This window comes from Anneissia japonica, unplaced genomic scaffold (genome assembly GCF_011630105.1).
Source record: "Anneissia japonica isolate Jap-2015-1 unplaced genomic scaffold, ASM1163010v1 scaffold288058_len748972_cov163, whole genome shotgun sequence".
Lineage (NCBI taxonomy): Eukaryota > Metazoa > Echinodermata > Crinoidea > Comatulida > Comatulidae > Anneissia > Anneissia japonica.
In genome coordinates, this window is record NW_022701645.1 from 604,193 (window position 1) to 628,646 (window position 24,454).

The 24,454-nt window shown below is 33.2% G+C and overlaps 2 protein-coding genes across 4 annotated transcripts; one reads left to right on the top strand and one right to left on the bottom strand.

The window, feature by feature from the left end:
• Window positions 1-667: 667 nt before the first annotated feature.
• Window positions 668-9,351, bottom strand: LOC117103672 (ubiquitin-fold modifier-conjugating enzyme 1). Its single transcript, XM_033244269.1, has 5 exons — window positions 9,335-9,351; window positions 8,993-9,140; window positions 8,275-8,406; window positions 7,511-7,678; window positions 668-2,012 (listed from the first exon to the last, which is right to left on the bottom strand). Exons 1-5 carry the CDS (start codon window positions 9,343-9,345, stop codon window positions 1,899-1,901), a joined length of 573 nt encoding a protein of 190 aa, XP_033100160.1. The 5' UTR covers window positions 9,346-9,351; the 3' UTR covers window positions 668-1,898.
• LOC117103670 (ATP-dependent RNA helicase cgh-1-like) lies at window positions 9,331-24,014 on the top strand. Of its 3 annotated transcripts, XM_033244267.1 has the most exons (10): window positions 9,383-9,417; window positions 10,928-11,110; window positions 12,337-12,844; window positions 13,164-13,224; window positions 13,434-13,812; window positions 14,148-14,242; window positions 14,349-14,471; window positions 15,164-15,292; window positions 17,103-17,283; window positions 18,265-24,014. In XM_033244267.1, exons 3-10 carry the CDS (start codon window positions 12,708-12,710, stop codon window positions 18,564-18,566), a joined length of 1,407 nt encoding a protein of 468 aa, XP_033100158.1. In that variant the 5' UTR covers window positions 9,383-9,417; window positions 10,928-11,110; window positions 12,337-12,707; the 3' UTR covers window positions 18,567-24,014. The 3 variants fall into 3 exon arrangements, with proteins under 3 accessions (XP_033100157.1, XP_033100158.1, XP_033100159.1); XM_033244266.1 differs by lacking the exon at window positions 10,928-11,110 and having other exon boundaries at window positions 9,331-9,417; XM_033244268.1 differs by lacking the exons at window positions 9,383-9,417; window positions 10,928-11,110 and adding an exon at window positions 9,566-9,699.
• Window positions 24,015-24,454: the final 440 nt, after the last annotated feature.

Consider the following 24,454-nt stretch of genomic DNA (forward strand, 5'->3'; position numbering starts at 1 on the left):
TGGCACTTCATTTTGAATAAATATAGGGCCTACTGGTGATGTGATGATGATAAATTTTAGGCCTACTAAAATTTCTTGAATCAGAAGTACTATTTCCTCAAATTTGATCATTTCAGCACTAACCATGGTGGGTCTGAGGTCGGTATCAACTCACGAAATGTCCCCACCCCTCCACCTTTCAAAACAGATCTACGCCCTTCCCTGGGCATGACATTAAATCGCCATCGAGTCTGCACCTGACTCAGTGTTTGTCTTAGTGAGTGCTGAGGCGAGGATGCATACATTTGTTTTTAGGATGTGATCTGGTTTTTTATGCCCATTTTTCGTGATTATGAATACGTTGGATAAAAAATGTTTTAGCAGTGGCGGATTTAATGGGGTAGAGGCACCTAGATTTAGTAGCAGTTTAGTAGTAACACCTACGGCGAAAAAAATCAATACTACACACGATTAAAGAGATGAGCAAGAAAAAAATAACCCGCCAACAATATTTTCATTATATAGGCTCAAAGTTTGTATATTATCAAAAAAACATTCTTAATGCGCCAATTTCAAAATAAATTAGCAAAGGTGCATGTATACCGTGAGCAGACAGTGGTTGACTTAAATAGTTGAAATTTAACAAACTACATGGAATTAAAAAGATATAAATACATTTGTACACACATTTGTATAAATTTGCTCTTTTTATTCCTTTGATTCTTCCAGTAAACAGTTTACCATATATTACAAAAACTTCATAATGATCTTTAAAATGTATTTATAAAGGTTTATACAGTGAGCATTCTATATCACTGATTTCACTACACAATGCAACACCTTCGTTACTGTCACTGAACAACACCAACAATGCCGAGTGCCTCCTACTACTAGCTAGGGCTTACCATGGAAATAATAACCAAGTAATAACTCCATGAGTTTATAATTTCTTAACTAAAGCAACTTAACTTCTAGAACAGCAGTAGCTCCAGAAAATTGCCGACAAAGTGTCCGGGGGTCCCGAACCAAGGGGACGACTAGAGTCTCGGCCCGAGACCCGGAATAAAATTTCTCACATAGAGTGAGTTTTATGGCTTAGCATGGTCCAAATAGTGGTCCAATAAATTTTCATACCTCAGCCCCACACATGGTGGGGCTGAGGTGGGTGTTCCTTGGTCTGTGAAAGTCCCTCCCTGGGTCACTAGTTTGACAAAATGTGGCTAGATCTGGAGGTCCTCAAGCATGACAACAGCTCTGTAGGTAGTTGCTCAGACAGTAAAACTATTTTTAACACTCGCAAATGCATTAGGTTCAAAATTTATACCTTCCATTCCTTTGGATCGTCTCACCAATGCCTTTTACCTATTCCCTTTTACCTATTCCCTCAACCAATTTTAAAACTATAGGCAACAAATCTTTCACTTTTGCAGCTACTACTCTCTGGAACTCCCTACAATTACATCTTAACAGATTTTCGACGTTATCCACTTTTAAAGGTAACATCAAAAGATTAATTTTTAAGGAAACATCATAACTTTCAGTCATAAGTACATTTGATTTTAACATTGTTTTATAATTTGCACTATAAAAAATTTTCTATTATTATTATTATTATTATTCTTATTATATTATTACCACAAGACGTTTTAGAGTATATCTCTTTAATGTACTGTGTACAGAGATACGGTCTTAAGCTGAGGACGAATCATATTTAGCACCTTAATTTGCAGTATGCTGAGAACTAGTGCTATTCCTCTATACGCATGTGCAAAGAGTGTTAAAGTCAGTTGCATCCATCCTAATAAACCCCCAGTGGCAGTGTTCTTTCCTTAACATTTAAAGTATATATTTATAGCATTGCATTTGTAAATTCAATCCCTAATAATTACCCAATGGCTGCCAAGAACTGCTCTTGTTTTTTACTGTTTCAACAAAGATACCGAAATACATACACACACACACATTATTTCCTTATATGATATAATGCCTTTCTCAATCAGATCAGGAATCTCTACAGCCAGCCATGGACCAAGCTGTAAGAAAACAAACAATTGACTGTTAATTGAGCTGAATATACAAAATCAAAGCAGACGGATTAAGCCGACACTTACAATTATAATATTGTGTTTAAAAGAAAGGAATTAAATTGAATGGTAACCAACTTATTGATTTTCTACTAATAAAACATCTGTAAATTATGAAACAAACTGAATTGAATTGAGTTTTGAATTGTGTTTCATTTATAAATTGACATATCATTTCATCACTTTCAATTACCAATTTACTGTATTCAATAAATCTATAAGGGTCTTCCAGATTTTCTCCACAGAGCAAATTCAAATTTCAATTTATTCACAAAAACTTCAAAAAATGAATTATGGGCCTGTTCCTGCTGAGCAAAAAAACATGTGTTTTTAAACGGTTATTTAAAAACACATGTTTTCTTCCCAACAGAAACGGGCCAAAAAAGAAAAACACGGTTAGGAATGAGTTCTAAAAACATGTGTTTTAACACGCATTCGTACACTTTTCAGCTGCAACGCAATGCTGTGTTAGTCATGACCCGTCAGTGAACCAAATTGACCTCTTGTTGGTTTGATCACTCGTCTGCGGGAAATTCGGTGCGAAAAACAAAATTAAGCCGACAGGATGACATGCTTCATGCTTTACCATAATTTGTTCATACTTTCGCGGTGTGTTGTTTATTTCTTTCGTAGCATGCGCAGCTTGCAGGAAGTAAGGGTGGTGATCGTCATTATAAGCTCCGCCCACCTGCCAATGCTCGCGCGCGTTACCATGATTTTATTAGTTGCACTTTTTCACTAGAAATGCGTTCCGAAGGAGTTTAACCTTTAAAAAAAAACGTGTTTTTGGCGTTATTCAGCAGAAACACGTCTGAAAACACTGTGGTTTCTGCTAATGCATTACATTGTTAAGAATGAGCGCGCCCTCAATTTTCACTTAAACTTATTGTTAGCAGATCGAATTTGTTTTTTTAGGGCTGCCGGCTTATATAAGCACGTTGTATGGCGACAGTGTTTACTTAAAATATACATTAGGCTGGCAATCCGAATGTTATTTAAAATCATTAGAATATGTATATAAATAAAATGATGCACTGTGATAACCAACAAAAAATTTTAAAAATGACTTTTAATTGTTTTTTCCTAGGCGAAAAAACGTTTATTAACGTGTACTTTTCGAAAGTACACGTAAACAAGTCAAAAGCACCATACGTTGTTGATATTTGTGTTAATAAGGCAAATATTACGGATATGTACGAAACAGAATAAGAATACTCAATTGTGCTTTGTTAATTCTAACTTGATTTTATCAAGGCTTCCCGGCTGGTTTTACTTTAAAAATAGATTAAATATAGGCCTATATTCGGCAAGTTCTCCAAGCGTGTACTGCGTAGAAATATACTATTGCGGGAGAGCGTGTGCCGCGTTGGTAAGTTAGCTAGGCCATGTACTGTAGGCCTATATTTATTATTACTATGGTAGTATATTTTTTTTCTTTTTTAGCATCTCTGATTTTTTTAAAGCCATTTTCAACTTTAAGTATACTTGACTTTAACCTGTGTATTTCGAAAGTTATTATAATTTTGCATATACATGTTTTAGTTTTGAAAAAACAATAATTTTATCGGAGTCCCAGGCGCAAGCCTAGTTCAAACCAAAGAAAAATGCAATGTATAGGTATCATTCGTTCACAATGGTGCTTTATTATCTATGGTACTTTATTATCAATGCTGTATTAAAAATGAAAGTCACCGATATTTTAAGATACAGTATTTAAAACATTTTTAAAATGCCATTTGGAAATGATAACTTCAAAATCAGAATACATGACTGATATAAAAATGGAAGTGCTAAAACTACTAATCCCTTACATTAATAATAATTATTAGACCCAAAGTTTAATTAGACTCCCAATATAAAGGTAATACCATGATATTTTGTCATTTCCTAAACATGTATGGAATTTTGTCAAAGCAATGATGAGACAATGGTAAAATGCTTTAAAATGAAGAATAAAAGTATATGTAGATTTTTTAAAATTTAAGTTTTAGTTACCATTATATAGTAAGCGATGAAAAGGAAAAATTACTGTCAAGTTATCTAAAGTAGAGAACAATTCTATAGAAATTCTTGCATGCATGACAATCCATTAAACTATCCATTAACTATTTCCATGACTCAACAAATCAAAATATCTTGAAATTTTATTTGAAAAAATAAATGGGCCAAGACCAGAAAAATCTAAATTAAAAATGTGTGCTACTCCATTGAATAATAGAAGCAGCTGAAATCATAATGGTAATGGTCTTGTATTTATATAGTGCCTTCCACAATCAAAGTGGGAAGTAGAACAGTTGCATGATTAAACCTTCCACTGCTTATCCTTTTTCATAAGTGATGCGGATATGTACAGTGAGGTAACCCTGAAAGAACAAAATGATTTTGTAAGCTAAATTTTATTTCTGAAAATACAGTGGTATTTATCTATCCACACAACAAAACTCTTCACAGAGATTGAATATTTAATGTGTACACACTGTAATGATGATGATGATAATGAGCTTAATGATGATGATAATAATAATAATGATAATGATAATGATAATAATAATAATAATAATAATAATAATAATAATAATAATAAAATAATAATAATTTATATTTATATAGCACCAATAAACAATAAATTAGTCTCATAGCACTTTACAGAATGCTGGAATACACACTGTAATGATGATGATGATGATAATGAGCTTAATGATGATGATAATAATAATAATAATAATGATAATGATAATAATAACAATAACAATAATAATAATAAAATAATAATAATTTATATTTATATAGCACCAATAAACAATAAATTAGTCTCATAGCACTTTACAGAATGCTGGAATACAATTTGTACATGACTATTAATGAATTTGGAAAAAGAAAATCATAATAAAGTTTAACCACCAATAACAATAATGTTGACATTACTATATTAAATGTTGCGTGTCTGGGAAAGAGCTATCAAATACTTTTACTAAAAATTATTGACAAAATTTATGGATTATTGGATTTTAATAGTTTATTTAATTTAATTTCCCTCTGTGAGTTCTTTTCAAAATACACTTTTTTATTTTACAAGAACACATTTTATAAAACACTGTGGCTGAATATGCCTAAAAATAAAAACAAATTGATGCTAAGGCAAAATATAAAACCAACAAATCCTATCTGTATCTTATTTGCATTTCACTGTAATAGAGTAGCCTGTAATACAGTACAGAAATGTAGGCGGCCTGCTACATAAAGCCCCATTCCCGGCAAGATTTCAGTTGTTAAGAAAAATCTGATTTTTATATATGTTATAAAGATTTATTAATGTAATACAAAATTGCTAATTCAACTGAATTTAGAAAATCCCAAACATGAAAAAAATTGTAAGATAAGACTAAAATTTGATTTTTTTTGTGTTCCACACAAAAAATAAATGCGGATGGATTTTTCATGTTTGATTTTGTGATAGGTCTGCGAAGAAACATAGTAGGCACCGAAAACATTAGCCTATCCAACACTGCTAGGCTAAGCCTAGTCGTATCTCGATTTAGGTTCTGTTATCACACATAAAAACGGCCGACATGATATTTTTCGTTGCTAGTATTGACACTTGTGAAATATAATATTTCATAGGAATTATTTAAAATCTGTTTAAAAAATGTTTCTGACTGAGATTTTGAAAATTAAACAAACATGTCTCAGGCCTACTTGATCAATCGCAGTATGCGAGATGCTAAGTACAAAAACCAATTTCATTAGAGAGGGCGCACTTTCTTGACTGTATAAAGTATGCATAAAAGCGAGCGCATTCCAGTGGATGTGATCTACAACTTCTGAATTTGCCTAGTAACGAAGAATTCGTCAAGAAAATGGTAATCTCCTATGAGAAATAGTGTGTATTTATCTTTTTTTTTATTCTTTCGCTTGAAACTAAAATTTATGCCAATATTTTTCTATTGTTTATAATAAACAGAGTAATGTATATGCATTTTTTCTAAAAAAAATCTTTTTTCAGTGAAATTTTGCCGGGCATGGTGGATTTAAAATAATAATTTTCTATGTTTGAAAAGTGTGTAAAAATAAGAACAAAATAAGAAATCAGTCAAAAAATATGAACATTAAGCCTGAGCAAAATTTGACTAGTTCTTTAAAAAAAAATAATAGTGTATAGGTGCATGTACTGTATAAATAAAATATTATTGCTATTATTATTATAATAGATATCACAATATCAGTATCAATGTTATTAACATTATAATTATCAGCATTACAACATAATATCACTAGCATTATATATTGTTATCATAATGACTATCCACACTATTTTCATCAACTATACAGTATTATGATTGGTTACTTACTTCAATACATTGCTTAGTCCACTACATATCAGTATCATAAGCAATAGTGCTGTAAAGAAACCTAGTGTTAACCTCCAACAGAGTCTTAACTCAGTACCTTCATCTTTCATATGAAAGAAACAAATAACGTTATAGTTAAAATAATTGGTTTGATTGAACAAAGGTTGCCATGCCTATCTAGGCCTATATATCCTTGGCACTAATTACTTCTACTTCTTTACTCAGGATACTCCTGTTAACAATCTTAATAATAATAATAGTAATAATAAAAATAATAATAATAATAATAATAAATAATTTATATAATAAAATATAATATAGGCCTATATATAATAAATAATATATGATAATAATTAATTAATAATAATAATAAAAATAATGATAATAATAATAATAATAATAATAATAATAATAATAATAATAATAATAATAATCTTGTTATTAAAAAATGAATAAAGCAAGATCGTATGTAATTCCAGGTACCAATTAAACTTATAGGGCCTATACCCTGTACGTTCTATGGTGCATACGTAGGCTAGCGAAACACATGCCCTGTTGAAGATACAGAATTTAGGCTCCAACGTTGCATCATTAAAAAATCAGCGTGGAAACTTTGATAATTACAACATTGATGGTTTTTATGATGATTAAGGATCACACTAGTATCAAAATATTTGGGGAATTACATTTAACAGCAAAATTTTATAATAAATGGGCTGCCTACCTTTTTAACCTAAAAATGCCCAAAAACAGAGTTTTGGGGGGAAAACTCTGGATTACATTTTCTCCCACATCTTTTCAAGCTCCAGTCGATTTTGCGTGATAAACAGGTGCCGGTACGTCATCTAATAAATATTCATAATTTTTTTCGTCGAAACCTCTAAAAATTCATTTCTAATGGCTGTATTCTGTGACATATTTTTACAGATTTTTTCTGTTATCGCTCAACATGGTTTACTTCCGTGTGACAGTGCGTTTGTGTACTCAACAGTGCGGCGGAATGGAATTGAGGGTGCACTACTTAATTTATACCTTAGAAACCACAGTGAAAACAGTTTATAGTTTATCTCTAAATCAGATCTACAGAAACTTACTTACCCCAAGTGCCATAGCGTGTGCAATACCAAACTTAGGAACGTTCTTAGCCCAAAGTGGTTTGAAGTGGTCTGTCAGACAGATCTTGCCACCACGATACATCTTAGCTGTCTTCCCATCGAGCTCTGGAAGTGCAATTTCAGGTGATGTGCTTGGATAGGTCACTGGCATCTGTAAACAATGTTAACATAAAAAATGACAATATCAATTATTGACAAAAACACAATTGTTAATACAGCACCACATTAATCATAGTCCCTATGTCCTATCACTTAGTATCTTTTTAATACATTACACATTATGGACCTAAAGAAAAGACACGCTTACAACAATCGTATAAACAATCTTATCCATCGTATAAAAATAAAAATGATAAAAAGTGGGGGGCGGGGAATGCTACTGTCACGGCCAATGTGGCCTTTCTAGTGTTTCCCCAGAAAATATCACCTCTCTTCTCCATAACCATTATCTTGAAGTTTGCAAAATGCTGTTTAGGAGCCAAATGCCGATATATTGTGCAGGCCTAAACTGGTATTAAGCATCTTGATCTTAAGATAAATCACATCCACTCAGAACGTCAAATCAGTATGTTGAATCACGTCCAAATCATGGCCAATCAAGGTCCAATTAAGATGTCCAATCAGAACATCTTTAGGCAAATAATGTTAGCAACAACTACTTTCCCATTCACACAACAACCCAGCTGCTTAACATAAATACTGAGAAGTGGTCTAATTGTACTGAATTTTCATATTTTTGGTTCTTACATCAAACTCTACATCAAATTCGTATTTCAGTAGTTCGTGTATGTACCAGCACTTTCCAAACCACCGTGTACCATCTTTGTTTGATTCCAACCTAAACCAGTCATTGTCAGCCTCCTTGTTGTTCTGTACATACTGAAAAACAAATTTTAATAACATTTAGTTCCTTTCCCTATCTAAGCTTTCAGAAATAAAAAAACTGAACAACGTGCCATGCTAGGCCCAGGAGGGTACCGCACATTCGTTACCAGAACATTCACACAAACAAAAGAAGAGGAGGCACTTATTACGAGCTATATAGCTCATTGCTTCCTTAAATCACTTAGGGGGCCTAAGTAAAGGTAAAAATCGGGGCCTATTATATATAGGCCCAGCTCATTGCTTCCTTATAAATCACTCAAGTAGGCCATAACGTTAAAAAGGTAGGCTAAGTATCATACTTCTACAGCTGTCCCCAGGACAGGTTGGTAATCCTTATTAACAAACAGAGTCCAACACTTGGTCTACAGCTATATTTTATTAGATATATCAATTTAGCTAGGTATCTACGTTTGCAAGTAGAAAGCTAAACTAGAACGAGTATTGCTGTGTATTTGGACTTCTTCATCACAGAAGAATCAGTGTGATGCGGCATTGTCATTTTCACCAGCTGCTACTCTGACTGACTTACAAAACAAAAACATCGTAATCATTATATTAAAGAAAAACAAATTAAAATAACCTTTATAAGAGACTGATATTCTTCTTTTAGACGAGTTGGCCATAATTCACTATCACGAGGCCCAGCTCGAGTTTTCAGCAAAGGAATATTACTCAGAGTTTTTCGTGTTTCTGCGTCCACCATTATTATTCTTGATGAAAAAGGATTTCTGCAAGTTGTAGATGCAGAAATTATTTTCTTGTGACCATATTAATAACTTTACTAAAAATATTTTTACAATACATTATTACTAATTATATATAAATAGGTACAAAATTATTTTTATACACATTTATACAAAACATTGTAATTATATATTATACAAATTATTTTATAACAATGATATATAATCGGAATGCCTACACGCCAGCCATTTTGAATTTCATACTGAATAGAAGTGTATTTTGCAAGAGAAATTTTAGAGATCGGTATCGTTTTCAATCTTCGTAAGTGCAAATAATGATTATTTTATATGTTAAGAATATATACTTATGAATAATCAATTAAGTCTTGATATTCTTTGTACTTTATTGCAGTTTATTAGTTCACTATTCTTGTCTAGAATACTGTAATGTACAGTGTATGGCTTTTGTCTGAGCTGTGTATTACTATTACGCAGTGTGAATGCCACTTAGGAAAAAAATCGGTAGATTTCGAAATGTTCTCGCTGTAAAATTCTTTTCTTACACTGACATATTAGAACTAGGAATAACATATTGACTGTTGAGGTAAATTATTCAATATATTAGACCTGTGTATTTGATATGGTCTGGGGCCTAGGCTAGACTAGCTAGCTTGTAATATATATTAAATAAGTCTAGGGCCTAGACTAGGCCTAGCGAGCTAGGCCTACACAGTAGGCTAGGTACCCCCTGAGGTAGGCCTCCTGTAGCCTAGTCTACTAGGCCTATACTAGATGAGAGGCTAACTAGATATGATTATCATATGGTATATAATTTTTGCGGCCTACGAGGAAGCCCTACTACTTCTAGCTAGGGATTTGCAGTCAACTCGCCACCTAGCAAACTTGCCCCTTCTTATTTACAATCAATCATCTGCTCTACTGTCCTGTACTACTAGGCTGGCCTAGGCTAGGTTAATTCGCTAATTTTCGACCGTTAGCGACTGAGTAAACTATTTTAATGTAGTAGAAGCCAGGCCTAGGCCTTACTAGCTACCGGGCCCCAGCTACTACTGTGCATACTAATTCCCTGTAGGCCTATTCTATTATACTACTACTACAAATTATGTTTACTCTCACTGATAATTACAATCGCCATGTTGCCTGGTTGGCTATTTCAATCAGCAATAATAACTAGTGCCTACTATTCTATAGGCTTAGGCTAGGCCCCTAGTAGTAGCACTACAGTACTAGGCGCGCCTAGCCTAGTAGTACGCCTATAATAAGCATCGGCCCCTAGGCAGGCATTCTCCCTGTGCCCTAGGCCTAAGTAGACCATTCTCTATGGTAGACTTTTAACCCAAACATTGTGATATGTCATTTCTATTGGCTAATCATGACGTAATATCATTTACCGTACCTTTAGCAATCGGAAGTTCCGATACGGTACCGTATCTGTAGCCACGGCGTAAAATTAATTACCTTAGAATGGAAAAATCCATCCCAACATTTATTCGATAGAAAATTTAATTCTAAAAACGTTGAGATTGAAACATGGCCGCTGTCACGTGGCTTACAGTAGCAAATAAGAAAAAGAGAGGTTAGGTCACAGAGCAAAGGTTGAGGGTTATTCGACATCCTATCGTTAATTACTATGAAATTATAGATGGCGTCCTAAAACCAAGATGGCGAAGTAGCCATTTTTCGCTACTTTTTGTAGGACATGCGATCACAAATTGGTCTAATTTTGTATACTTTCATTATAGTAAAAGGATAGTTTACAGTGAAATAGTTTCAAATTAACTATTATTTAACATTCCTGTTATTATTGTTAGATGAATAAATTTGTATTTCCAAGAGATGAAAATTGCGAAAATAGCACCGACTGTCGAAAACTAACAGTTGAAAATTGGCTAAGGCCTCCGAGGGGGTGTCGAAAACTAGCGGAAAATTGGCAAAAGGATGATTACATTTTACAGGCAGGATGCAATTTAATTTTATGAATTTGTAGTTGGAAGGTATGAGTTACATATATATGTGGCAAAGATAAGCCAAACCAGTCACTCGTCGCAAAAATCAATTTTGAGTTATTAATACAGTGTTAGAGAGTAAATTAATAGCTATAAAATGATAAAAAAAAATCATTCAAATCGGACATTTCCTTATGAAGTTACAAGCATTTAAACACACAGCTGTTAAAAGTATTATATATGAGAAATCAGCATTCAAAGTTTATGATTTCAGGCATTTCTCATGCAGAAACTATCATCAAATCCTTAAAAATGTTGTTTTAACATTGCACATTGGGACAATAACAGCATAGTACGATGTGTAGGTATATAAAGGTTAGTTTAGTGCAATAAAATAGATTTTCAAAAATTTGACTTTCCAGCATGATTTGGCCATTTTCTCTGAAACACGATTTGCGACGAGTGACTGGTTTGGCTTGTCTTTGCCACATATGCATTCTGTTAAAATTAGATTCCTGTAATGCTATTGTCCAAAAATTATGTTGTTTTTAGTCCTATGTCGAAAATTAGCGACTCACCCTAGTTCTAATCACCATTATTGTTATACTGAAACACTACTACATCTCCCTGCTGAAACAATATAAGAAAAAACACTTTATCAATATAAAAATTATCAATTGCTTCCACATGTTACTGACTTTAGTTCTACAGAACTAGAAAGTCATGGAGGCAAGTTTGTTATTGGGCGACAGTGTAGAATAAGGGGTCAGTTTGTCAGGGTGTGAGTTTGTTGGGGGTGAGATTGTTTCAAAGGATGAGTTTGCTATGGGGTGAGGTGACTCGTTCCCTTTCTAGTTGGGCTAGGCTGTGTGTTGTAGGAACTGTTTGGCTATGAATTCCATCTGTTTCAGCTGCGCATCAGATCAGACGCGATGTTTTAACTTTCAGAAATTCTTGGAATTTACAGTGTATTGTATTTTCTTTGCTTGTTAAAATATACTATAGGCCTATCCTTTAATATTTTCACAGCTGAAATCGTCCTACTGTACTGTACACCTCGTATCCTCAGCCTATCCAGAAGTAGTTACAAAGGGGAGCCATTTCCATTTCAGCCCGAGTGCCAAAACCTCTATTTACACCCCTGAACATGTTTTTAAGAAGCATTTACAATACAGTATGTTTAAATGATTGATGGTGTGCATTTAGAATTCACACATGTTTTTTTGTAATTCAATAAATTAAATGTCTTCTTACTCATACTTTTTTTTTTTCAGAACAATTAACTGGTTCGATTATCTGAAGTATATTCTACTTGTAATTCAGCATTCAATTTTCATCATAAATTGGTGGTTTTCAAGAGCGACAAGAGTGAATTATTCAATTTGAACTTATTGAATGTGCAACTTACAGACATCAGGCTGTTGGAAGCTTTTCACATTCTATATTTATGGACTTCATGAGGAAGCATTTTTGTTTATAAGCCTGTACATAAATTGTTTTATAAGATAAGATATATATATATGTATTGTATATTTGTACATTTGCCAAAGAACATCAACATTTTGTAGCAACCTAAGTCAAGCTCCAAAACAGTAAAAACCTCAGGGAGTTTTGTGTAGAGCTGTGTGCATCTGGTGACGTAAATATGGCAAGCACCCAGATGGATGACCTAGCACAGAGAAAACCACAAACCAACCACACCAAGGCTGCACAGGGGAAACCTTCCCAGTTAAAGCCCAATAACAGTATGCCGGCTGCTGAGAGCATAAAGCAGGGAAATTCGTAAGTAATTTTTGGAAAAGTTATTACCCCGTAAGTTAACATTGGAGTTGACATTAGTTTAGATAATTAAATAAGTAAGTTTAAAACTTTAAATAAGTTTTTTTTTTCTTTCCAAATTCAAAAAAGAAAAAAAGGAAAATATATTGTTGGTAGAAAAGAACTGTTGACAATGCTCAACTTTTTGAAGATTGCTCTAATTGCCTTCACAATAATTATAAAAAGATTTGATCTTCATTAAATGTATATAATATGAGAACAAAATGTAATTCAATTGCAATAATAAACAATAAATGATAACATTGTATTTTATCATTTTCAGGGAAGGAGATTGGAAAAAGAAGTTAGTACTTCCACCTAAAGACACACGATTTAAGACATCGGTAAGACATTTAAATGTTTATTTATAGTGTAAATTTGGCAATAATTTGTATGAAGATGTCATATCACACTCCGTTAATAGGCAAACCACAGTGTTTGGTGCATTGAACTTGATAGTATGGGTAGAGCTTTACTTAATACTGTGAAATATAAATTTTCAACCATATTACTGTATGTATAAAGATTTCTTTTAAATGTGTTCTTCCAACAGGATGTGACAAAAACAAAAGGCAATGAATTTGAAGACTACTGTTTGAAACGCGATTTATTGATGGGCATATTTGAGATGGGTTGGGAAAAACCATCGCCTATCCAAGAAGCTAGCATACCTGTTGCCTTGTCAGGACGCGACATAATTGCCAGAGCAAAGAATGGCACAGGAAAAACAGGCGCATACTGTATCCCAATAATTGAGATGGCAGATGCATCAAAGAATGAGATTCAAGCTATGGTATTGGTGCCTACACGAGAACTGGCACTTCAGACCAGTCAAATTTGTAAAATGCTTTCAAAACACATGGGACATAAAGTAATGGTTACTACTGGCGGAACAAACCTTCGACACGATATCATGAGACTAGAAGAACCTGGTAAAGCATTGTCCAAATATTTGTGTTTGCAAAACATGGCAAAAATTCTGAAAGTTACTGTAATCCTTTCATTAGAAAGGTCATTTACAAAAGTTGTTATAGAGGGCAGCAAAGCAGTGAGGAGATTATAATAGAATAATTTTTGTGTCTCTACGACACCCCACACTATAACTGATGAACACCTTATGATTGTAAAATGTGAATAATGGTCTTAAATTTCTAAAGAATTTCTTGCTTTTCATGTTGACATTTTAATGATTATGTACCGTAATCGAGGGAAATGTACTGGTAATACAAATGATGTTTTTAACAACCAATACTTTTTCTTCCAATAGTTCAAATGGTGATAGCAACGCCAGGACGTATTTTAGATTTAATGCGCAAGAACATTGCTAAGATGGACAAGTGCGGTGTTCTGGTGTTAGATGAGGTAACATATACACTAGATTATGTTTAATCAATCATTGAAATGCTCCAATTTGTTATGACATTGTACAGCCAGTGTTAATTGATGGTGTTTTATTAATTGATAATAGGCAGACAAACTTCTTTCTCAAGACTTCCACAATATGCTCGATGACATTATCAGCTTCCTTCCCAAGGACAGACAAGTCATGTTGTATTCAGCAACTTTTCCACTGACAGTCAAGCACTTTATGGTGAGTTATATAATTAATCACAATAAAGTACCGTATGTATTCGAATGAACGCCCCGCTTCGAATATACACCACCCCCTCAAATAAATTCCCCTCCGGAGCCTCATTTAGAATGAACGTCTCCCTTGAATAAGCACCCCAGGCATTTATTTATTTTTTTCATCACCCCAGTAAATGACTAATCAAAACTAATGGAAGCAACATCAATCTTAACTGTATTAATGTTTTACTCCAGTACAATTACACTTTTTCTAACCTGGTTGGGATCGCCAAGTCTTCATGATCTGGTAATAACTTATTTTGACCATAATTATGTGTTGTAGTTCACATTTACAGTGAAAGTAAGAGGCATTTGAGTATATTGGATATGTATCCATTTACACCAAAACAAATAAATGCATCCCTTGAATAAACGCCCCTCAAGAAAACCCTGCTCAATAATAAATGCCCCTGGCCGTTTATTTGCATAATTACAGTATTTGCTTTTGAACATTTAACATACTTTTTTTTTTGCAACCAATGCCAATTGTAAAAGGCCATTTCTTTGCTCAAGGAAAGAGAGAGGGCAATTTTTTTTTTGTTCATGCTAATTGCCTATTTTCTTTCCTGGAAAATGTATACAATGTATTGTTAATGCCAAATAAATATTATAATTATGACAATTTAGAACAAAATATTTTTTTTTTCCTAACAGGAGAATTATTTGACGAAACCTTATGAGATCAACCTAATGGAAGAACTGACGTTGAAGGGCATTACACAGTATTACGCATTTGTGGAAGAGCGCCAAAAAGTCCACTGCTTGAACACCCTGTTTTCAAGAGTAAGTGAGAAAACAATATTATTCATCAGTTTTTTTCATATATTCATCTCGCATATAAGCTATAAAATGACCATTTACTAGAATTGTAATACAATTGGCAAAGTTATGAGGAAAATATTGCACTTTCTCTGTACTAAAGTATACAATACTTATGTATATATTCTTATGTTTATTACTCGATTTAACATTTAGCAACAGTACGCTGGTTTTCGGATGGCAGGCCTTAAATTATAATTCTAAACATTCACTCACACATGGTTAAAGTAAGCTGTTAAAGCTATTGAATTTGCCACCAGTGTTTCTGCACTTACAGTTTTTCTATCTGTAGTTCAGTGTCAAAGGTGGCATACATTGATTTATCATGTATAGTATTTGGACAACTTGATACCAAAGTTATCCACAATCTAACATGCTTACATTTCTATTTCATTAAAAAGTTGCCCTTGACCTCAGATTTGTTTCCTCAATTCTTAAGGAATGATTGTTACTTTAAGAATATATTTTTAACAAATAAATACGAATTTTGAGCTATTTAGAGGTGTTGTAAATGGAAGCACTTTTAGAGCATGTGTTCATATTAGGCCAAGGGGGAAAAAAATTATGGTGTTGGCCACGCCCAACTGACCCAAATTTTACAAAATTAAGGGTCGCCATTTTAGATTTTTTTTACGTGGCCAAGGCTAGCCTATTTTGCTGGATGGTACATTATGATGTACGTGATGCGAATCCAAAATTGTTGTATTATTTGTGAATTTTTTACTTTTTAGGCATAAACACATATTTGGTTGTAAAAAAAAAAAAAAATGTTTTCCTACCGGCCTACCCATTTTTGGGAATTTTCTCAAAACGTGGCCAACACAAAATTTGTTTTTCTCCTTTCCGCGATTATTGGATCATATACTATAAAACCTTGAATTGCTGGTTTTGTACTCTATTTTTTGCAAACTTTGGATGGGTCTCTTTTTGAGATGGGCTTCTTATTATGGCTACTTTTACAAAGTAAGGGCGGGGGCTTCTTTTGAAAATGAATGCTGTAAATTTTGGGAATTTGTACCTTAAAACAATAAATAAGGCCACTAACATCAATCTGTATCATGGAGGTATTAACTGGCATTAAATCACCTAAACTACTGTGTAAACCAAGCTATTTTTTAATTCATTTTGGGTTTTTTTTAATTATGTACAGTGTATGTACTGTACTATCTTGAAAAGATGTTTTATGTTATCTTAAAAAGATGCCCATGGGCTTTATTTTGAGATGGGCTTCATTTTAAGGCTAGTTTTGCAACTAAAGAATGTGCTTCAAATCCAAATACTGTATGCTGCTTCTCCTTGAGAGTAAGCCTATGGTGCTAAAATTCTAGGTTTTACTGTACTCTGTATACTCTGCACTGAGTTTTCCCATAACTTTAATTCTACTAATCAGAATTCAAATCTACCAGTTACCCTTTCAAGAAATTTCTGAGAGCTTAGTAAGGTTTTGTCACTCCAAAATAATTCACAGTGTACAATTTACTGTATTCCCGTGTGATTATTCCACAAGTATTGCAGTGATTTGCAGGTTCATGGTCTACTTCACTATCAGGTACCCACTGAACTTGTGTGCAAATAAACAATGCACATAAAGTGCTTTTCCCAGGGACTAAACAAGTGGTCATACTTGCACTCTGATATGGAATCCCAATGTCATACCACTGACCCACATGTATCTTAAAAACCATTGTTTAGTGTTTCATGTGCAAGTCATTTGAAATAGCATGTAAAATATTAATGAAGCACATTATTTATTACATATTTCCATATATTTCAGTTACAAATTAACCAGTCCATAATATTCTGCAACTCCACCAAGCGTGTGGAGCTTCTTGCCAAAAAGATTACAGAGTTGGGATACTCATGTTTCTACATACATGCTAAAATGCGACAAGAGGACAGAAATAGAGTCTTTCATGATTTCCGTAAAGGAGCCTGCAGAAATCTGGTTTGTACCGGTAAGTAAACAAAATAGATACAAAAAACTATTGATATGGTTTATGAATAGAAAAGTTTGTTCACTTCTAAATATGTACATGAGTAATGGTAACAATCCGAACTTGTTCCAAATGTCTTTGATTTGCTACCAGTGTTTCTGCACTTCTGTTGTCCCATTTGAAGTCCAGTGTCAAAGGTGGCATACATTAAACTGTCATTCATACTCTAACTTGGCAACACATAAAAGAAATATTTTTGTCAAGTGGGGAGATGTTTTTTTATTGTGAAAACATTATCTTGTTATGTTCAATGTAATTTAATTGTCAATAATACCACATGAAAAATTGAAATTTGATTCCCTTGGATACACAAACATGGCAAAACACATAATCAAGAAAGACAAAAAGAAATAGATCAATTACAAGAGCAAAAACAAAGAGTACAAAAAAGTTTTTAAAATCTGGAGAGATGTCACAGGATTTTAACTTGGCCTACATTGAAATGCAACCATCTTAATAACTAAGCCACACATCTATTTCTTTTTATTATTTGAGCAATAACATTATAGATTATGAGTATGGTGACTACGAAAAATGACAGACGCAAGGCCATAATTGATTCTATGTTTTGTTCTTTATAGAACATTTTCAACAAAGTTTGTACCCTTTTATGAATAAAAAAAAAATAAATAAATAAAAAATAAAAAACAAAAAATGATCTACATTCCCATTTTATTATACTTTTGGAGGGGGATAGTTGGCAAAAAAAGTGTTTTGTACTCCTAAAATGACTTTTTTTTTATTTAATGAACCCTAAGTGACTTATTCTCTTACCCATAGGATAAAAGAAAAGATAAAAGATGTTTATTCACTTCAGTATTTTCTCCTCATATTGAGTTATTATAAAATAAAATATTTAATACAGTTAAACTTGTCCTATTTCGACTTTGCCTAACTCGAATAATTTCTAAGTTTTTTTTTCAATTTTGAACTTTGTTACAGACTTGTTTACACGTGGTATAGACATCCAGTCTGTGAATGTAGTTATCAATTTTGACTTCCCCAAGATGTCCGAAACTTACTTGCATCGTATTGGCCGCTCTGGTCGATTTGGTCACCTGGGTCTAGCCATCAACCTCATCACATATGATGACCGTTACAATCTGTACCAAATTGAGAAAGAGCTTGGAACAGAGATCAAGCCTATTCCACATGAGGTTGATAAGAGTCTGTATGTCGCAGAGTACCAGATGGAGAAAGACCCTGAAGAAGACTGCAATACAACCAACGCGACGACCAAGTAAACAGTTGAGTAACACATCCTGCTAGAAGAGTTTCACTGTCTTCATTTACTACTTGTTTACCGTGCAATGATGCCTTTGAGTGGTACCGTAGTTTGGGCAGAGTTGCTACAGTTACGTACATTCCAAATTGGGTAGGATTTGGGTACAGGGTGGGAAAGTATAAGGGGTGGGCATTCAATGAGAATGAGAACTGTTTAATTCCTACTGGCATCAATGATGACAAAAGGAATAACTTTATTTGTCCATGTATATTCCTCCTGTTGGAGGAAAATACAAATTGAATAAGTACTATGGTTTGAAATTGTTAAAAAGTTAACTGTAAATTTTAATTTTAAGTTGTTAATTTCATTTATAGTGAATCTTTACTTTGAAGCAAAACTGTTTGTTTTTTCCCCGAGAGAGCATTGTACTTAGAGTGTTGGTTCATGTTTTTTTTTTCTTTTTCATGGACATGTATTTTATTGGAATGAAATTCATGTGTCCTTTAATTAATAATTATTTTAGCTGCTGATTTAATCAGAAAAAAAAAACAGATGTGCATTGTGTATGTAAGAAGTATGATTGGACAAAGGCCAATGTTTATAAGATTCTTTTGTTGTCTAGCCTATTGCTGTAACTAACACGGTGCGTTTCTTCTCTATACTTCTGTTTTACCATAAAATCATAATATGCAATTCAGGAAAGGTATGTGTGTATGATGATGTATGAGAGAAATTTAAGTTTACATAGTTTTATTTTGTGATGGAGTGAACCAGGATGTTTGATGCTGCAGTTACATCTTCCAGCCACAGATGACCAGCTGCCTAGATGGCTGTATTTTTTATAAGAAAAGGTGAGCAATTGGTGACAAAAATCATAACAAAAAAAAGCAGGTGAAATTGTTATCTGTGGTTGGAGGTTAACCACTCATTGAAAAGCTGGAATTGCAGGTTATAAAATAACACATTACGCTAAAAATACGAAAAATTGTATCATCGTATGAAAATAAACATTTGCAAGTTACATATACAATTTTCCTAAGAAAAGAACTTGCAGACACTGAAAAAAGACAGTTGTGAATAATAAAGCCAGTATTTGGTGTTCCCTGAGCAGAGGTTTGTTGAGAATGCCTGAGAGTGTACCTCAAACTTTCAACTTTATGATGCATACTAAACATTAATGTGTTTTTCCAGCTGTCATTTAAACCTCAAGAAGCCATAAAACCTTGAGATACACCACCAAGTTCTTTACAGTCTACAAGAAATTTGAGTTTTTGAAAATATATGAGCATGCTTTGGGGTTTCGACATGTTCTACTGGAATGCTCCACCTCAAGGTACAAACTCGTAAAAGAGTGCCTTACAAAGTTTTACAGAAGAGGTTATGTTTATATTGTTGCGCTAAGACCTCTATTGAGTGCAAAACAAATGTGCGACAAGATCGGCGGTTTTATCAAAAAAGTATTACATTGCTGTTAATAAGACTGTTTGCCAATCTTAACCGGAAGATATGGACTTCCAACAAGTAAAAGAAAAATATTGTTTTCCAGAAATGAATGAGAGATGTCAAATTCAAAAATAGATTTGCTTTTGAATGGGAATATACAAGAAGTCGTGAGCATGTTGTTTGCATTTGATTGGATCATAAAAGGAGAATAATAAGCCGGTGTTGCATTAGAGTGGGTCGTACAAGAGGGCATGTGTTGCTTTGTTTAATGCTTTCAGTACTGCTGGACAGAAATTTTAAAAAGCAGGATATCCAAAAATGTTATTTTGAAATTCTACATTATTGAAACAAAAGTGATAAAGACAGGAGATGTTCTACACCAACTGCTTCCCCTACTGCAAAACACTGGTCAATTCTGTTTCATCAAAATAAATGTAGTGCTATTTTAGTAAATGTTTACAGACAGTAAATACAGTAATAGCATTTTGAAGCTGAAGACAAGAAGAAATAACAGTTGTGTTTCTAAGTTCTAATATATGTATCCACTGATTTTGGATGCCAGGTTCGCTATAAGAGTACAAATACTGAAAAATACTATAAACATACTTCCTTTGTCATGGAGATTTGATGTGATCTAATGCGCAGAGCGTAGATCTGAACGTGTTGTTAATGCTAAGAGACATTTTGCTCTAATTCATCTGAGAATTTTATTATTCAAAGTGAAAGCCACCTGGAATTTCCAGTTCCATCTTTTCATTGAGATCTTACAGATTTCTTTATTTTTACTTGTTTTCTAAATGTAAAATTATTATTCATTTCTTGAGAGGATCTGCAGTATGTGAGAAATATGATAGAGAGGTGGTGTATGTGTACAGTATGTGTGTGTTTAGCTGTTTATTTGTATTGTGTATAGAAGTGTTATGTGTGGTGTGTGTCCCATCTATTCTGAATGCAATAAGTGTGCAAGGGGCGATGAGTGTTACTGATGTAAGATCTTCTTTGATGGTGCTTTTTGTCAGTTTTGGATAATAGATTAAAACTGTTACAAAATTGGTATTCTAGGATAACCGAAGTAATTAATTGCCATAATTGTTTTAATTATTTTAATTTGATTATTCATATGGCATTTAAAAAAGGTATTGGGTAATATTTTTTTTTTATTGCATTGTTTTTTTTTACGGTATAATAAATTACTTTATTTGCGTTTGTGGTGATTGCTTTTAATTGCTGAAATGTTTCATATCAAAAATAAGGTTTTTTGGTAATTGCCTTAATTATCACAGTACAGTTAACAGGTTGAATTCAATAGACCATATCTGTACAGTTATTTTAGTACGTACATTAATTATTTTTATAAGTTGAAACATTAATACAGCTCTTCATATTTGGAATAGACAACTTCCAGCTGTTTTTGCCATTAACATCTTTACAACAATTTTGCAGAAATTATATTTGCATATATAGGGCAATTCATAAAATATGGTAGAATTTAAGAGCTGAAACTTGATATGGTAAACATTTTAAATTACAGCTTCCATCACAAATGTATTTTTATTTTTGATTTTATTCTTTATACTGTACTTTTAAGGGTGTCTGCAACACAACAGAATGCCATATCCAGTTGATAAAAAATAATTTGAATAGGTATCGCATAAATTGTAACATCCCGTGGATACAGCGCTGTCTATAGTGCATCCTTCTTGTTGTGTTGTACATGCATCAATACTGTAATTGTGTTTGAATAACCCAAGGCTCATGGGGTTATTCTATAGTATAGCAACATCATACATAACACAAACCAAAAACCAGACAGGAAAAACTACAAAATTAATTCTATCATGCAGTGTTATATTGCTTATGTTATATATTACTTATGTTATATATTACTATATAAAAGATACCACCGATATTGTTTCCTGTTTTGGGGATTTTAATACCATGAGCTAATAGCCACTTATATTAATATAGAGTGCATTTAATGTTTTGGAAGAGCATGCATTTCTGATCTAAAAAAATGTTTAGATTAGAAATGCTATGCTGTTGTGAAGCACAGCTAGAATCAGATATTTGACAGATCATGTGACACTAATATTACCATATATAGGCATTGTTTAAGAACCAAATTTGAACCTATAGTGAGTCATGTCCATCCTGTGTCTGAGGCCAGCTGTACTAGATTGTGGAAGCTGGATTGTCCAGAGTACAAGTTATAAAGAAGGTACTATAGTGTGTGTTAAGTACCTCCTTGATAATGTCATAAATACTGCTTTAGTATTATCAAGTAGAGTTGCAACTGTGGCTTGATGAGGCTTAAGACAGTATTTAAAATCCTTAGATTACATGGTTTTAAAAAGTATTTTTATACTTACCATTTTCTCAAAACGCCAACCATCCAAACACCTGAAATGTGGCCATTCTTCAGTCTGGAATTTAAAATCTTCCTGCTTTGCACTGTGCATGAATAAAACCATGTAATCTATAATAGATCATTCTGCTGTTAAATGTGTACAAAGCTGTTGGGCCTATGCCATCAAAGATCTCATTGTTATTTCAATAACTTCTACACATTAAACATCACAATGTAATTACCCCGTTTCACTAAAGCATCAAAAATTAAGCAAATCAAAAAGAAAAATGTTAATCATCTCTAAGTGATAATCTAAAAACACATTGTCCTATAAAATAAGTACAAACTTGCTAAGTTGTCAATTGCATGCTAAGCATGTAAATACTACAGAAGTTGATGCTTGGTGAAAACGGTTGATATTCTTCTTGTAGTTTAGTGTGCTACTACTACTTTATGGTTGTCTTTTAAACAGTCAACTTTCAGGCTTGTCCTGTTATTTAATTCTAACGCATGATGCATCTTTTATTAGCATGGCCTAGGTCCTGCCGATCCCCCATTTTGCTTCTCAACCCAGTGTGGACATTTAACAAAGAAAGTAACCAATGAACAGTATTGCTTATTTTACTGTGAAAGAATATGCGAAGGTTACAAGGAGAATGCCAGTGGGATATATCACGTAGCTAGCATTTTTATTTTCACATCAATGTTCTTGTATTTAAAAATACATGGCTACAATATGTCTTGTTTGGTAGACTTTCGATTTCTAAAGAATGCACTTAAGAACTAATATGCAGTAGATCCACATCCAACCTTTGTTACACATTAACTCCTGTGGGAAGCAATGTGGGGATAAGTTCTTGGAACAAACTTATCAAAAGTATACTAACGGGACTTAGGCCTAGCTTGGTATTTAATGCTTTTCTGACCTATAAATCTTCGCCTTAGTTGATTTCAAGATGTTGAATTCTGCAGCCTCGTATCATTCATCGGTCCTTCTCATAACATTGTTAATAATTAATCCTCAGTGCAAGAACTACAAGGCAATAAGAATGTAAAATATTCTTGATTTTCTCTTCTGGTCATTCATTCATTAATGAATGTTTTCTCTACTGACTGTTCATTAAATCTTAAGTATTTGTATGTGGTCTTCTTTATCATTATGAGAGCAAGTGAACATTATTTAAGTAATGTTTGAGGAGTACAAAAGATATACTTTCACAATTACTAAACATTTAAACTTAAACTGTATAGTGCAGTGATTCCCGGTCAAAAATATTTCCATGCAAAAACATTGGGTACTGAGTTATGACTAGATAATTTGCTTAATACACTAGATGTATATGATCTTTAAGCAAACATATCCCAGGTTATTGTACTGCATTTATTATAAAGCACAGGACTGTGTTCCCATACTCTAGTGGTCACTAAGTTATTGTATTGTCTGTTAAGGCAATTAAATACTTAATCTCTTTTGTATGGTTGCCAACTTTAAGTCTGTGAACATCATAGTACAATCCTAGGTGATATATCAAATGTCCCTATTAAGTGTATTTGCTCCTCAATAAACAATTTTTTAATAAAAAACTTGTCCAAAATGTCATAAACATATCATCCTCTATGTAAACATCTTTCTGTTGAATGACGAGCAGTTCTGAATAAAACTTCAACCCAAGATTATTTGTTGTTTAAGCTTTTTTTGTGTGTTTCAATATTGTGCTTTATTTTATAGAAACCAACCTGAAGAAATAGGATTTGTGTGTATGTTACCATGGTGCTAACTGGGTCCTACTACCTTTTATTCATCCTAAGCAAAATAGTGTCGCATTACATTTATCTTCCCAAGGAATTGGAATCGTAATCCACATAAAACTTTAATTCCTTCATAATGATGTGTTCAGGATGTTTGGAAATCTCACCTTGGAAGTAAATATTAACATTGAATGCCAAGCTGGAAAAGTCACCCAAGAGTTGGTTTTCCGTCACCAAGCCGCATCCCCATGAGTCAATGTCTGAAGAACACTTATTTCTAGGGTGTTGCGTCTGATCTAATCTAGCGGAAAAATTAAGAACTAAAATCCTGTGTTAAGTATGTTCCTTGGGATTCAAATTTTGGAATA

What these genes read in the sequence shown, in the direction of transcription:
- LOC117103672 (XM_033244269.1), bottom strand. An exon ending in AATTTGATGTAGAGTTTGAT is followed by an intron (nt 7,679 to 8,274) that starts GTAAGAACCAAA and finishes CATTGTTTACAG; the next exon opens with ATGCCAGTGACCTATCCAAG. An exon ending in CACACGCTATGGCACTTGGG is followed by an intron (nt 2,013 to 7,510) that starts GTAAGTAAGTTT and finishes GTTTTCTTACAG; the next exon opens with CTTGGTCCATGGCTGGCTGT.
- LOC117103670 (XM_033244266.1), top strand. Translation starts at nt 12,708, where the DNA reads ATGGCAAGCACCCAGATGGATGACCTAGCACAGAGAAAACCACAAACC. An exon ending in AGCATAAAGCAGGGAAATTC is followed by an intron (nt 12,845 to 13,163) that starts GTAAGTAATTTT and finishes TATCATTTTCAG; the next exon opens with GGAAGGAGATTGGAAAAAGA. An exon ending in ACACACGATTTAAGACATCG is followed by an intron (nt 13,225 to 13,433) that starts GTAAGACATTTA and finishes TTCTTCCAACAG; the next exon opens with GATGTGACAAAAACAAAAGG.